This window comes from Halichoerus grypus, chromosome 5 (assembly GCF_964656455.1).
Source record: "Halichoerus grypus chromosome 5, mHalGry1.hap1.1, whole genome shotgun sequence".
Lineage (NCBI taxonomy): Eukaryota > Metazoa > Chordata > Mammalia > Carnivora > Phocidae > Halichoerus > Halichoerus grypus.
Genome location: NC_135716.1, coordinates 144,593,736 through 144,609,539, shown reverse-complemented (window position 1 = coordinate 144,609,539; position 15,804 = coordinate 144,593,736). Strand labels below are relative to the sequence as shown.

General features: G+C 54.5%; 1 protein-coding gene across 4 annotated transcripts in view; it reads left to right on the top strand.

Moving 5' to 3' along the window:
- ACOT11 (acyl-CoA thioesterase 11) overlaps positions 1 to 15,804 on the top strand; it is a 51,737-nt gene that overhangs the window by 21,493 nt on the left and 14,440 nt on the right. For 3 of the 4 annotated variants that reach the window (XM_078073098.1, XM_036113998.2, XM_078073097.1), the window contains exons 2-6: positions 6,453 to 6,663; positions 7,658 to 7,727; positions 12,161 to 12,221; positions 13,338 to 13,436; positions 13,914 to 14,049. In XM_078073098.1, the coding sequence (XP_077929224.1) occupies positions 6,525 to 6,663; positions 7,658 to 7,727; positions 12,161 to 12,221; positions 13,338 to 13,436; positions 13,914 to 14,049 (505 nt within the window). In that variant the 5' untranslated portion in view covers positions 6,453 to 6,524. Of the gene's footprint in view, positions 1 to 5,920; positions 6,133 to 6,208; positions 6,275 to 6,452; positions 6,664 to 7,657; positions 7,728 to 12,160; positions 12,222 to 13,337; positions 13,437 to 13,913; positions 14,050 to 15,804 lie in introns of those variants that run through there. The other variant, XM_036113997.2, reaches the window with a different exon arrangement.

The window sequence follows — 15,804 nt, the reverse complement described above, 5'->3', positions numbered from 1 at the left end:
CTTATAGCCATTCTAGTGTTCACTGTCTTTTAGAATCCTCACTGTGAGCTCAGGTTCTTTTGTTTATCTTTTAGGCAGATGAGGAAGCTGAGTCACGGAGAGGTGAAATAACTTTTTCCAAGGCCTTCTGGGAAGGATGAGCTGGTGAAAGTTCCATTAATATTCACTTTTACAGGAAGACAACTAAACTGAAAATGTCCCGTGAGGCTCTACTTCCGAAGGAGGGATGGGGCTACCCTGAGGAAAGCTTGTCCTTACCTCAGAGTTTCTATTATGCTCTGTATCCCTCCTCCCTTCCTCATCAGGTTGGGGGTGTAGGGCGGGATTAGAAAGCTGGAGGCCCTCCCATCTTCCTCTTTCATGCTGGCAGAGCACAAGAGCTGGCTGTCAGAAGAAGGGAGAAACCCAGTGCCTGATCAGCCCACACCACACTGTGTGCTCTGGACAGAGACTCGGGGCTGTGGCCTCTGTTCTCCTTGGTCACTGACTGGCTGTGAGACTTGGAGTCATTTGCTTCCTGTCTCTGAGTCTTAGACTGGAAGAACTTCTTTCATCTTCCCCAGCCCCAAGGCCCCGTGAAAGTTCTAGAGAGATGTAAATGTGGACTTCGGCTGGTGGGTCTGGGATTGCCTTAAACTCTACCATTTCCCAGGGGCTGCTCAGAAGCAAGGTATCTGAGTTGGCTCATCAGTAAAATGGGTAGAGTAATAATGCCTCACAGGGTAGGTGTAAACATTACTGAGATAATCCCTATGAAATGTCCTAGCACAGAACTCCATACATAGCAGGTGTTCAATAAATGTCGAACCAAGTGAATGGCACGTAGGAGGTGCTTACTACAAAATACTGGTTTAATTTTCTACCTTTCCCACCCCCTAATCTGGACAAATGTGAAGTACCAGCACAGCTTGTAGCCAGAAGTAAAATGGGGATGTTTGTAGAGGGCGCTGGGGACCATTATTTATCCTGTAGAATGCAGATATGAGCTGATGTTACACGACAATCAGAAACCAATGGAGCAGCCCACTGGGGTCCTCCTAGCCCTTAGGCTGGATTCCTGGATGAGAGCTCTCTCTTTTTATCTACAAGTTTGGTAACCACTGCTACCCCTTTTCGCCTTTTTTTGTCTGCTGGGAACCTCAGGGCAAAATGCAATTCTCTATGGCAGCATTTTTGAGCAATTGGATTCCTAACATAATCCTCTCTTCCCTTATTTGGTTCCTCAGCTTTGTTTGCATTTTGGCTCTGGGTGCCAGATGGGGTCTGTGTGCTGTGCACATGCAGACTGCCTCGGAGCCTTTTTTGGGAGGAAGGTAGGGCATAGGCCTGAAGGGGAATTTGGGAGGTTGACAAATGCTCCCGCTTTTGCTGGTGTGGAAGCCGCCAGGAGGACACCCTGGTTTCTCTGAGAGGCTGGATCCCTCTTTGTGGGGATGGGCCGTCTGGTTTGGACAGCTTCCTTTCAGTGCTTAGAGTGGCCTGGCTCAGACAATCAGGCCTTTCATGAGACCTGGCCAGTGGCTCCTGGGGCAGTCCAAAGCTGCTTCTCCCTGCGCCCCACCTCGGGGCCTGCCTGCTGGTCTCCACCCCCTCAGGAAGTGGGGAGGGAGGAACAGGGGCTTTGCAGTCTCCTATCCAGGCTGGAATTTTTGTTCCACTGTCACTGGCTTGAATCGTCACAGAGCCTCACAACCTTTCCCCTCACAGGGTGGCCCTGAGGTTCTGGTGAACTCAGGTGAGAAAGTACTCTGTTTGGGGCTCTCCTGGCTGTATTTCTGTAGAAAGCCCAAACTCAGCTTTATGATGCTAACAGTAAATGCTCGGTCAATGGCCCTGTGGTGGGTGTGCACGAGCCTCAAACACTCAGTCTCGTTTAATTTCATCCCCACAATGACACTTAGAGGTAGGTGTTAGAATCCCATTCTTACAGATGAGGAAACTGAGGCCCGCAGAGGTTGAGCAGCTTGCCCAAGGTCACACGAGTTAGTTGTGGAACCGAACTTGAACCCAGGCCAGGCCGACTCCTAAGGCCTGTGTACAGACAGCCTCATGTCATGGTGGGTCGGTTGAGAGGTCACGCAAGCCTGCTCCTTCCTGCCAAGACAGGTGGGTCTCCTCTGCTCTAGGCCTGTTGTTCCAGATGGTTCTTGAAGGCACTAAGATCTCTCTGCTGGCTGGTCTCATTTCCTGGCTCATCACTGTAGGCCATACCTTTCTCCAGGAGTCTTCCACAGTTCCTGGAGACTCCTTGGCCCCTGTCCCTCTGACTCCACCTAGTACTTTCCACCCACTTCCTTTGGCCCCATGGGTCGCATCACCCAAGCCACTGTCATTCTACTCTCCCTTTCTGCTGTTTCTTCATGTCCTTTCTGCCTCGTCTTCAAGCCTCAGCTCTAGAGCCACCCTGTCTCTCGCGCTTTCCTTCCTTTTCCTCTTTCGTAGGTGTTTTTTGGCATCTGCGCTGTGGCAGGCCTGAGTCTGTCCCTGTCCCGTGGGAATGCCTGTCTGATGGCGGAGGTAGCTCACAAAACAGTGACCACACAGCTTGGTTAGGGCTGTGATAGAGACAGACGAGGTTGCGGGGCCAGGGAGGCCCTAACTCTCTCTGGGGAAGAGGTGGTGGTGGCTTGAAGAGGGTGGACGAAGGGCTCACCTGGCGCATAGGGCAGATAAAGGGATCCTAGGCAGAAGCAGCACCCACATGGTGGGGGGATGCAGCTGGGTGAGAGTGGTGCTCTGAGGAATGGCATGTGGTCTCTAGCTTGGGAGAGCAGCTGCAGGACCCGCAGAGTGGGGCCTTGATCCTGAGAGCAGCAGGGAGCCATTGAGGAATCTTGAGCAGGGGAGGTGTCTGGTCAGGCTTGCTCTTCAGAAAGGTCTGTTTGGTCCTGAGGGACAAATGAAGTCCCACAGTGGGGGGAGTTATAAAGACTGGACCTAGTGTCCCTGCAAGGCAGAATACGGAAAGCTATGGTTGTCATGTTGGTGGATTTGCTGTTGGGAAACATGGGCCTGGTGCTTGTGGAAGCTAGAAGGAGGTGGAGAGACTGGAGGCCTGTGGACAGGCTGTGGGAACAGTCTAGTGAGCTAGCAGTGCCTAGGGGGGGCCTGAGGGTTTAGGGAGGTGGGTCACTGGGACTTGGGACTTGGAAGAGAGAGGAAATCGGGGTTAAGTGTGTTGGTATGGGGTGGCTGTCACAGGAGGGCTCGTCCTGGCTCCTCAGCTGTGTGCCCCAGGCCAGCCTTTCCCTCTGTGTGCGTCGTTCTCCCTAGCTATGAAGGGATTGGGTGAAGTGGTCCCTCCTGCTCTGACCCAGCAGATCTGTGACATGGCTGTGGCCCAGGAGGAGGGACACAGGGCCCATGGTGTAGCCAGCTGAGGCCGGGTCTGGGCTGACCAAATCTGGCCAGGTCTGCTGTGGTCTGGGGCCAGTGTAGGCACATCTACCCTCTGAGAGGGCACAAACTCTGACCCCCAGATGCCCTCCCCACCCTCATAGCAGGCTCTGCCCTCCCAGTCAGCTGTCTTGGCTCAGCCTGGCCTGGCCGCCCCAGGCCTTGACTCCATCCAGGGCCTCTGCTCTCCCCGTGACTGGCCCTGGGAGGAGTGACCTGGCTCTGGGGCCCCATTGGCTGAACCTGGTCTGGGCTGCACACGCCCCTGCCTCCCAGGCTGGCTGCCTGCCCAACTTGGGATGGGAGGAGGGCCAGCCCGGCCTGCCATGACATGGGCAGACTGCCTTGGAGCTAAGGAAGGAGTTGGAGTCTGAGAGGCCGTGCCTGGGGCCACTGGTGCTGCTCTGTCCCCTCCACTCATGCTCCAGCCCAGGGGCTCCGCGCCCCTCTCTTGGATGAGAGTGGGGGATGGCCACAGTGGGTCTTGTCCCGCAGTTTGCCTGGGAGCTCAGCCCTGCTCAGAGGAGCATGATATTTCCTGTCTGATAGCGTGGCAGGACCTCTCAGCTTTCTCAATGGAAATGTCAGCTGGGCATGCGAGAATCCTGTAGGGGCAGAGTCCAGTCCTGGAACCAGGACCGGGGGTGCCTTAGGGATTGGCAATCTTCCCCTGCCCCTGCCTGCCCAGTGAGTGACAGATGAAGTTCAGGAGAGGCGGGGACGTGCTCAGAATCACATAGCACCAGAGGGACAGGGCTAGGATTTGAACTCAAGTCTGTCTCTGCTCATCCCTCCACAAACCTTTGATGAGGTCCTACTGTGGGCCAGGCCCTTCTAAGCATGAGCACTAGAGTAGGAGCTTCTCAGAGGGAATGGACCAGTTTATCTTTGTTCTCTCGACGTTTGGTCTCAGGGCACAGAGGAAGTGCTCAGTGAATGAATGAATGAATGAATGAACAAATAAGGCAAAGATCCTGCCTCCTCCAGGCCTGTAGAGTCCAATGGGAGGGTAGCGACTCCTTTTCATAGAACAGGAAATAGGAGGCTGTTGAGAGTGGAGACTGACCAGGTGAAAAGCAGAGGGAGGACTGGAACTCAGATGTCCCACCTGCTGGTCTAGGGCTGTTTCCATCCTCACTTTCCACATCTGTAAAATGGGGTCAACAGTCCTCACCCTCTGCCTTCCTTGTGAGGATCCAGTGGGGTGGTAGACATGAAAATCGGTTTGTGAAGCAGGGACATTGCGTGTAGGGCTTCCTTGTGTGCATGCCTGGAACTGCCCAGAAATCCCATTATGTTCTGCTCCCTTTCTTCTGACCGCTTACCCTTTGCATCTTGCTTCCCCCATTTCCCTAGCTTGCTCTATGGCTTCTTTCTGGAATGTTCTGCCCAGAACCCCTAGCTGTGGGACAGGTTTGGGAAGAGTACGGGTGACTGGAGTCTCTCTGCCTCCTCCCTCTACCATCTCCCGCACCCAGAAAGGCAGCCATGCAGCCACATCTATGCGGGCCTCAATGCACAACAGGCCGGAAATGCCTTGGCAGTGGTTACCATGGTGACGGGTCCTGCTGCTTGGACCACAGTGGTCTGCCAGACACCTGCAGGAGCCTGCAAGCCTGGCAGCCTGGCACCCTGCAGGGCCTCTTCCCAGGCTGAGTGCTCCTGGGGCTGCCTCGTCTCTCTCCTTGATGCCGAGCACTGGACCTCATACCCAGGGGTTCTCAGGAATGAGCTGCCTCTCTGGGGACCCATAAGCTGTTCTGGGTCAGACAGGCCTGGTTCGAATCCCAGTTCTGCTACTTGGGGGTCGGTGACCTTGAACAAGTCACCTTGGTGTGTTTTGAATTTGTTAAATTGGCTATGGGAGCCTCATGGGGGAACTTAGCCAAGGAGGACAGACCCCAGCACAAGAGCCATCCTTGCTCCCGTCTGCAGCTGTGGTGGGGTCAGTGTTGGGTCGTGGCACTGGGGCATCTCAGCCCCAGCAGTGGACAGTGTAGTGTGGGGGGTAGGACCTCAGACTCTGTAGCCAGACCTTGGGCCACAGCTGTGCTCGCCACTTCCTGGAGCCTCCCCTGCAGAGTGAGGGTAGCGATGAACCCACCTCAGGGGTTTGTTGAGTGGATAAAATGGAATTGGGACATGCGAAGTGCTTAGAAGAGTATTTGACGCCTAGGAAGTGTGCTGTAAATGTTGGCAGCAACTGTCACAGTGGCCACGAGAATTGGAACTCGTGTCACTTCTCTCACACAGGCAGGGGTACTCAGCTCTCGTTCACGGCCTGTTAGGGAGGGTGGGCCAGAGAGACAGGAGGCCCCCTTCCTCATCCCACCCCATCCAGAGTACTGCCAGGTCCCCCCCATCCCTTCTGCCTGGGGACAGGCAAGCTAGGCCCTGGGCAGAAACTCTACCTCCAGTCCGAGTTTGAGGACTTTCTCTGCTGTTCCTCCAGCCGGCCGCTGCTGTCACCCTGGCCTGGATCAGACAGCTGGTTGGTGGCGGCCCAGAGCCTCCCGGTCAGGAAAGCCAAGTGCTGAGGACAGATGAACACCCAACGGAGGAGCCACCTCTGATGTCATCTGAAGAATGAGGGAGCCCGAGGAAGGGCGCTCGGGGGGTGAAATAGGAGCTGCTTCTGGGAACACTATATTGGGAACAGATCCCCAGACCTGACTGCTAGAGTGCTCACCAGGCCTCCCTGCATGGGGGGGGGGCGGGGATTTTTCAAGAATGAAGGTCAGTCTGAGGTACAACTTTAGCAAGCTGGCCCACGAGCAGAAGGGAGGACTGAATCTCTCTCCCCCTCCCTCAGGTTCAACCAAGGTCCTGCTAACATGGAGTTGGTGTCCAGAAGGAAGCTGGGCGGAACTGGCATCCAGTGAGCCCCCTGGGCTCCGAGTGCCTGGGCTGGAGGGTGGTGGCCGCTCTTGGAGTTGGGGTCTGGTGGGAGGTGGCCCCGGGGTGCTCTCCGCTCCCCCTCTGGCACTCAGTCTTGGGACGCGCAGACCTGGGAGAGCCTGCAGCGAGCTGACCTTTCTGTCCCCACCTTTTCCCAGGGCATCGCGTCTGTGTTCTCGGGCCGCACATCCCGGAAGTCAGCCTCTCGCGCAGAGCACGCCGACGGTGCCATGGTGGACGGTGAGGGCTACCGGAGCCCCACGGAGGTGCAGATGAGCCAGATGGTGCTGCCTTGCCACACCAACCAGCGCGGCGAGCTGAGTGTCGGGCAGCTGCTCAAGTGGATTGACACCACCGCCTGCCTGTCCGGTGAGGCTCCGCCTGGCACAGGCGTCCTCCCGCCGGTGCCCGCCACCCCGAGGAGAGGCCTCGATCATCAGAGATGGTCACTGTCCCCCCCGAGCGCCACGCTCATTCCTCGTCCTGCTCTCTGCTCACGCTGGTCCACCTGCCTGAAATGTCCCCTCCCAGTTCTCGATGCTCAGCTCGGGCCCACCCTCTCTCCCCCACAGCCCACAGCTCTGAGGGCTGGCCTGCACCCTCGGGTCCCTGCTCCAACACAGTGCCGCCTCAAGTAGGGCTGCCCCAGGCTGGCCTGAGGGCGCCGTGAGCCAGGGCCACGGCTGCCTGCCTTCCTGAGTTGAGTGGAGCTGAAGCGAGCTCATTCCTCTCCTTTTGGAGTCTGAGTATTCTCCAACCCACAGGGAGCTCGCAGCCCAGTGGGGGCACAGACAGGTGACTTCCCTGCACTGCTTGATGGGGGCTGCGCAAGAGGCACGGTTGGGTCTGTGGGAGAACAGATCAGAGGCCCTGACCCTGCCCCAGCAGGGGAGGGATTCCCAAGGGACTAAGGCGGCGGCGGTGAGCACGGTCCCGAGGGTAAGAGTGACTCAGCCAACAAAACAGAGGTGGGTGAAGCCCACGGCAGAGGCCAGAGGCGTGGCACCTGGGAGAGCTGGGAAGTGGAATAGCCCAGGGTGATCACTCAGTCATTCAACAGCCGCTCATTGGGTGTCTACCTCGGGCCAGGCACTGCTCCCGGCCCAGGGCCCAGCAGTGAACAAGACGGGCAAAACTCCTGGCCCTCAAGCGACTTGCCGTCTCCCAGCAGGGAGAGACACCAGACAGACAAAACCCAGATAAACAAAGAGGGTCAGTGTGTATTAGTAATTGAGGTGAAGAAAGTAGAGGAGGGCAGGGGTGTGGGCCAAGAGGCACAGCCTTAGCTCGGGCCACCTGACCATTGCTCAGAGGCCTGGTGACATGGGGATGCTGCTAATGCACGGCTTTCTTCCGATACCAGCCGAGAGGCACGCTGGCTGCCCCTGCGTCACCGCTTCCATGGACGATATCTACTTTGAGCACACCATTAGGTAAGTGGCCCCCCTGCTTCTTGGTCCCCTTGGTCTGCCCACCACAGAGCCAGGGCCCCTCCTCCATCTCCCCACCTGGTCAGCCTGTGAGCTGCCTGGAACCCTGGAATCTGACTCCACTGACTGAGGGCCTCTGCAGAGCAGGTACAGGCCCGTCGGCAGGGGTCTGGGGGACCCATGGGCCAGGAGCTGGCCTGCTGCTGGGTGCTGTGGGGTGGGTTCCTGTGGCCAGGTTTGTGGTTGGACGTTGCTGAGGCGGCATCGTGGGGTGCTGTGTGACTTTGGGGAAGTCAGTCTCTTTCTCTGGGCCTCAGTTTTCTTATCTGCCAAATGGAAGGGATTAGACTTAATCGGTGCTTGTCCTTTGGAACTTGGACATTCTCTGGGGGTTGTTGATCACTGGACTGTAGAAAGGTTTCTAGGCAAGGTCCTTTGGCAAAGCCTGAGTCAGAAGCTTGGGCCATTCAACCTCTGCTTCCATACCTTCTGGAACGAGGAGTTCACTACCTCACAGTTTTGTTTTGTGGTTGCCTTTTAAAATGTCTATCCTGGTTAGAAAACTCTTCATCACCCTGTGCCGAGCTTTGCCTCCATTTAGCTTTGCTGGGACTCATGGAGCGTGCCAAGCCCTTGGCCCAGGACAGGCCGCAGGGGTTGCACACAGTGTTCTGGCCTCCAGGACTGCTCCTAAACTCAGCATCAGTGCCTAGGACACCAGACGCCAAGGGCTGATTCAGGGCTTTCCGGGTACCCAGCATGTTGCGGTTAAGGAGAGAATTTGGCCAATCCCTGTCCTCATTTATTCGGTCCTTTGTCACTACTAGCATCTGTTCCGGACCAAGGCCCATGCTGGGTTTGGGGTATGCAAAGTCAACTGGACCATAGTCCCTGTGCCCCAGGAACTCCCATTTGTCAGGAGGCAAATGTAGAAACATAATTTCAATTCAGAGGGGTACCTGCCTTGCTAATAATGAACTCTCACATATGGGTGCTTTGTAACACTTTTTCTAAATATCTTTTATTTTAGTTTTTGATTTACAAAAAAGTTGTATCTCAGAAGATCGTATGGAGAGTTCCTACATATCTCACACCCAGCACCCAGTTTCCCTATTATTAACATTTTAATTAGTACAGTACCTTTGTCACTATGAATGAACTAATATTGATGTGTTATTTGTAATGCCTTTTTAATACGTTAACTCATTTAATCCTCGGAACAATGCTACGAGGTTCTGGCTATTAGTATCCTCATTTTACAGATGAAGAAACTGAAGGTCATACAGCTAGTGGAGGACCCAGGAGCCCCAGAGCTCTTGTTTTTAACCAGTGGGCCACATTTCCTATATGTCTGGGGGTGAGTGTGATGGCATAGAGGGTAGTCAAAGGGGGCGCCCTGGAGGAGGTGTTCGAGCTGGCTTCAGTACCATCAACACCATATGTATGACACTCTGAAGGCCAGAGGAGCTGTGTCTGGGCCAGGTCTAGGTCTCTGCTGCCAACACAGTTTTTAGCACTCGGAGGAGGCAGGGAGGAGAGGGCTGGGGGTAGGGAGTGGGCATGCATGATGGATGTACCTGCTGCAGGACTCAGAGAGTGAAGGTGAGTCTGGGCCAAGGAGGGTGTGTGTGGGAGGGGAAGCCAGAAAGGATCCTGGGAAGGAGGGCAAGCTGGGGATGGGTCAGGAGCAAGGTTGGTGAGGAAAGGCCTGGCTGCCCCTGAGGCAACCTGCAGAAGGTTTTTTGGTTTGTTTTTGTTTTTGCCATTTCAAAATATTTCAAAATGTATCTCTAAGTGGTAAGAACTCCTTTAAGCATAACCTCAACATCATTGCTACACCTAAACAAAATTAGCAATAATTTCTCGTGAACATCAAATAGCCAGTCAGCATTCAGGGGCTGTCTCCTAATTTTGTTTTTATTTTGTTTTGCTTTATAATTATTTTTGTTGTTCAAGTCAAGATGCAGATAAGGTTGCAACCGATTGCTGTGTCTCTTAAGTCTTTTTTATCTATAGGTGCTCCCCCTCCCCCAGCACCCTGTCCCCTCACCATCTCTCTCCTTTTTTCCTCAGAATTTATTTGTGGAGGAGACCTGGTTGTTTGCCCTCTCAAGTTCTCCACCATCTGGGTTTTGCTGTTAGCATCACTGTGGTGTCATTTAATATGCTCCTCTGTTCCCTGCCAGTAAATTGGTCCCGGGGAAGGGCTTGCACAGGGCTCAGATTGTTTGCGGGAGCTGTCTTTCTGTGATGTGAAGAACACCCAGAGGGTGTGTTGGGGAGCTAGACTAGGCGGAGGCTGGGCAGTGACCCTGGGGAAGGAGCCAGTTTTGGCCTGAGCTGTGGGATGGAAGAGTCAGGAGGAAAGAGGAGCTTGGGAGTCCAAATGGTTGTCTGCCTGGCTTTGGGGGAAGCTAGTCAGGGGGAGGGAGAGCCGGGGCCGGGGGCAAGGGGGGGAAGAGGAGGAGGAGGAAGAAGAAGAAGAGGGGGAAGAGGAAGAAGAGGAGGGAGAAGAGGAAGAGACACAAGTATCTCTTTTTGGGGGTGCCTGGGTGGCTCAGTCGTTAGGCATCTGCCTTCAGCTCAGGTCATGATCTCAGGGTCCTGGGATTGAGCCCCGCATCGGGCTCCCTGCTCGGCAGGGAAGCCTGTTTGTCCCTCTGCCACTCCCCCTGCTTGTGTTCCCTCTCTCGCTGTGTCTCTCTCTGTCAAATGGATAAATAAAATTAAAAAAAAACAACAACAAACAAAAAACCCACAAATCTCTGTTGTTTTTTAGCACCACAGAAAATAGGCTTATTTTTTATTTTAGGGATCGTGGAAATTTTTTCCTAATTTCTTATCATGAAAACTCTTAAAACTCTAGAAAACTTGAATAGTGCAATAATCACCACCAGTGAGATTCAAGAGTTAACATTTTTTTTGCTAAATATGCTTTATCTATATATGGATAAATAAATACACATACTTCTCTCTCTCTCCCTCTTCTCAACTATTTGAAAGTAAGTTGCAGACATCTTGATACTTCATCCCTCCACGTGTCAGCGTGCATCTCCTAGAAATGACAGTCCTTCCATGCCGATTAGGACTGCTGACAGAATAAACAGAAATGGACAAGTCCTTGGCAAACATGAGCTTCTGTTATTTATGGGGGCCAGGCCTGGCGCTGGCTCTGTCACACCCCCCTCTCACTTGACCCTCAGTAGTCGTGCATCTCGGTACTTTACAGACAAGGAGATAGGCTCAGAGAGGCAAAGTGACTCATCCAAGGTCACGCAACTCAGTAGTGTGACAGTCACGCTGGAGCTGGACTGGAACCCAGGCCCATGTGGTTCTTCCCGCTGTGTCCACTGCCGCCCCTTGACAGGCAGGCCCCTTGGAAGGGACCCTTCCTAGTTTTGGCGAGGAGGCTGTGTATTTGAGGAAGAAATTTGCACAGTGCTCTCTATGTTTGTGAGCCAAGGCACAGAGAGATGAAAGGACTTGCTCAAGGTCGTCCCAGCCCCTGTCTGGCTCCTTCTCCTCGTCTGTCCTCTGGGCACCCTCTGCTGCCCCTAGTGAGACACGGAGCAGGCAAAGTGGCTCCTCTAGGGATTCTGCCTGTTCATCTGGACATGGGAATTATTCCAGAGGGACAGGCTGCAGCTGGAAAGAGTGGGGCCACTGGAGTCCACAGAACAGTGTAGAACCCTGGCTCTGTTACCTTTTAGTCGGGTGACCTTGGGCAGACGGCTTACCTGCTCTGATGTTCAATCCCCTACCTGTCAAGCTAATCTGGAGGCTCTAATGAGGTCATGCACGGTGCTCAGCACGGAGTAGTCTCGGCACGGAGTAGGCTCGGCACGGAGTAGGCGTTCTTTAAATGTTTCCATTTTCCTTCCCACCCTCTGTTTATAGTCCCTTGCACTTAGTAGGCATTCAATAGGTGTGGAGTGCATTGATCCAGTAGGCCACTATTTATGGAGGACCTACCCCGTGCCGTGTGCTAGGCCTTGAAGCGTCAATGGGGAGCAGGACAGATGTGATCCTGGCCCCAGTGGAGATTAAGGGTTGTGGGGGAGACAGAGGTGCATCTGTTGGAAGAAATGTCAGGAGGGTGAATCTTATCGAGTGACAGAGGGGCAGGGCAGGTTCCCTGAGGAGGGGACTGTTGAGCCTCAAGCAAAGAGAAGCTTGAACATTCACTGGACAAGGGAGAGATGAATGAAATCGTGCCACTTCTCTCAGCCTCCGCCTCCCCACCTGTAAAATGAGGTGCTAACGCTGTCTCGCCAGCTTGCTTTGAGGACTCAGTGACATTGCCGATGTGAACATGGTCTGTAAGCCATGACATTGCCCTGCCAGTTCCCCCAGCAGAGGCCCTGCAAGTATCTGGGGCCCCTCTTCCTTCCCTCTCTCCCTTCTGGAAGGCCCACCTCCTGCTTTTCTCTCCCCAGTGTCGGACAAGTGGTGAATATCAAGGCCAAGGTGAACCGGGCCTTCAACTCCAGCATGGAGGTGTGTGGGGTCATTGCTGCCTGGCGGTCGGTAGCGGGGTGGCTGGGGTTTCTACCTCCTCTCCCTTCTCCGCCCCCAGCCTGGGCACACTCACACTCACAGGGCCCTCGTGGAGGCAGCAGAGTTCGGGAACAGCTGGCCGGGCTGGGAGGATCCTAAGGCTCTTCCTGTCCAATACCCCATAACACAGAAGGGAAAACTGAGGCCCAGGGAGGGGAAGAGACTTGCCCCAGGTCACCAGGTCACATAGATTCCAACCCGAGACTTGACTCTCAGCCTCCTGGGTCTTCACATCTCACCTCAGACCCTCTTCAGCAGCAGGTGGTCATGGGAAAGCGGGGAAGACGGCCGCTGGGCCTGACCCTGGAGGCAGCAGGGCTGGAGCAGAGAGAGCCTGGACTTCAGTGCATTAGCTTACCTCCCACAGCCTCTGTCTTCCCATCGGTGAAACGGGAGCATGATTCCTGTGCTGAGGGGTGTTTAAGTGAGCCCTGTGAGCTCTGGGGGAGAGACTCTCTTTCCCACCTATGGATGGCAGTCCCGGGCAGCTTCCCCTAGCCGGGCCGCTGGTTACTGAGGGGCCACTGAGGCTGGGAGGGCAGAGTCCTGACTGCCTCTGGGTACCCTCTGGACACCCCCCCAGATGTCTGTCTTTTCAGTGTAGCCGACATTTTACCTACTTTAAGTCCTTTCCTAGATACAGTCTCATTTTCATTCTCTCCTAGGTATGTTCATTCCCATTTCTTTCATTCATTCATTCATTCATTCATATTTTAAGTAGGCTCCATGCCCAATGTGGGGCTTGAACTCACAACCCTGAGATTAAGAGTCACACGCTCTATCCACTGAGCCAGCCAGGTGCCCTGTGCTCACTCCCATTTTATAGATGAGGAAACCAAGGACCACAGAAGGGAAGTGACTTGCCCAAGGCTTTCCAGGGATCCTGGGGTAGAATCAGAACCTGTCTCAGGTTTCTGGCCTCCTAGACTCAGTAGGTGATACAGAAACATGAGGCCTGGCCTGGGGCGGGCCTTCCTGTCTCATGGATTGTGGAGCCTCAGGTTGGGACCTCCATTTCTCCCCTCCTCACTCCTCCTACCTTTTCTTCCTCTCCAGGTGGGCATCCAGGTGGCCTCTGAGGACCTGTGCTCTGAGAAGCAGTGGAGTGTGTGCAAGGCCTTGGCCACCTTTGTGGCCCACCGGGAGCTCTCCAAGGTAGGGGGCTACACCTGGCCACTCCGTGCTGCTGGGCCACCTGGCTGCTTGTCATGGCAGGCCAGGACCAGGGTGATGAGGTTGGGGGTTAGTGGAGGGGTGGAGGTGGGGGCGCTTCAGGGAATTCACAGAGGAAGCTCCCCCCAACTGTGGCCAGACCTCAGGCACTTTCCCTCACTCCTCTTCTCCACCTCTCCGTGTGTGTCTCGTGGGATTCTTCAGATCTCACCACTCCCTTACGTGTCGTATAGACCCCGCCCCCCATCTTCTGTGCCTTTGCCCAAGAAAGGGGTCTGGGGACATTTGGAGAACGAAAGTGATATATCAGTCCACTTGGAGACAGGAAGATGGGGACAAAGAGGGGACGAAGACTTGTAACCATCCAGCAGCAGCCCCAGGTGTGCAATGAGGCACAACCCCTCCTGCTGCTTCAGGAAACCTGTCCTAAGCATCCCCCCATGCCACCCCCCGCCGCAGGTGAAGCTGAAGCAGACCACGCCGCGGACGGAGGAGGAGAAGACGGAGCACAGCGTGGCGGCTGAGCGCCGGCGCATGCGGTTGCTCTACGCGGACACCATCAAGGACCTCCTGGCCAACTGCGCCATTCAGGATGGTGAGCGGCCGTGGGTGCGGAGGGCAGCTGACATCCTGCGTGCCCCCGTCTGTCCTCAGCCCCCGCTGGGCAGTCAGAGGAAGGAGACTCCCACGCACTGGCCTGATGGCCCTCTTGTCTCAAGGTCTCCTTCAGGGCAGGGCATGTTTGGGCCTCTTGCTCAGCTCCTAGGAGCTGTGAAGATGGAATTAGGACCTGAGGAAAACCCTTTGTTGTCCACAGAGTGTATTTGGATGTTTAGGATTCAGGGTATTTGGGAAGGTACTATTGGGCATGGCCTTGAAGACTATAGGATTTTTTAAAAAGCATATATGTATGTGTGTGTGTGTGTGTGTACACATATATACATATAGATATATGCACACATACATAAATAATATAGATATAGATATACATATAGAATAAAAACCGCAAGACTCTCTCTTACCCAGAACCCGGGCCTCCTCCAGTTACTCATTTTTGGGCACCTTTCCAGAAGATTCCCTGCATATTTAAACATACTATGTATTATTTAGCCCTCTCTTTTTACCCAAAAGGGAGCATACAGTACATACTGTTCTATATCTTACTTCTTTCCACTTAAAAGTACATCTTGGAGATTGTTCTATACCAGCACACACAGATCTCCTGTGGACTGGTAGGATTTTGACAGATGGCAAGATAAGGAAAGGTTTTTCTTGACGGAGAACACAGGCTGGGCAAAGGCCCAGAGGGGTAACCTTGGATTCACTCACCGATCTCCAGAGCCGTAGGATGTGGAGTCTTCCTTGAACCCTAGAGGAGGCAATTCTAGGACAATTCAAATGTAGTTCAGCTGCCCAGAGGGGGAGAAAGCAGGTGGGAGCAGTTGGCCCCAGTGAAGCAGCGAAAGGGGCTCCCAGTTCCGTGTACCTTTTGTATACGGAGTCTGGGGGCTGTGGCTGAGGAGGCCCAGTTCTTCCTACTGTCTTTGAGATCCCCCCTAGAGCCATCCATCCACTGCAGCCTCCAAATCCCTGTTGTCCTGACAGCCCTTCCACCCAAGGGTTAGTCCAAATGCCTTAGCGTGGCATCCGGGCCCTTGGCCGGCTACTCAGCTTCACCTGGTGCTGACCTTTTACTTGCCCTTGGCTCCACCTAAACCAAGGCCTCGTTGCTTCCTGTGACTGTCCTACCCGTCCTGTCTCCAGATCTCAGCTCGGGCCCCCCCTCCACCTCCCCTCCTGCCTGTCTGTGGCATCTTGGAGCAGCCTGTAAGCCAAGTGAAAGGCCACCTCTCTGATGGGCCCTCCCTGATGAGGTCTCTCTTCCTGGTCAGTGGGAGATAGACTGCACCTCCTTGGGTTGGGGGGTCATATCAGCATCTGCTCCTCTGACCCCCACAGCCCTGTCCACTCTTGGGCCTCTCCTACTGAGGATCTCCTGATGCCATTCCCCTGAGGGACAGGGCCTGTCAGGGCAGAGAGAGGGAAGAACTATCGTTTTGAGAGTCTGTCTCCTATGTTTGGTGCCAAGCACTCTAGAATCACGATCACACTTCATCTTCACAATCCAATGGGTTGGGCCTGACATCTGCCCTTCACCAATGAGGAAACTGAGGGTCAGAGGGTCAGGTTCCTTGACTGCCTGTCGTACAACCTGTGTAGGGTGGTTCTGGGGTTCAGACCAGGTGTGTCTTCTCTGCAGGTGGGTGTCCCGCCCATTGCCCCGTGACAGCCTCACCTTGCTCAGCCCGAGTCCCCCTTCTCCTCACTCTCAGTGCTGAGTCAATACAAG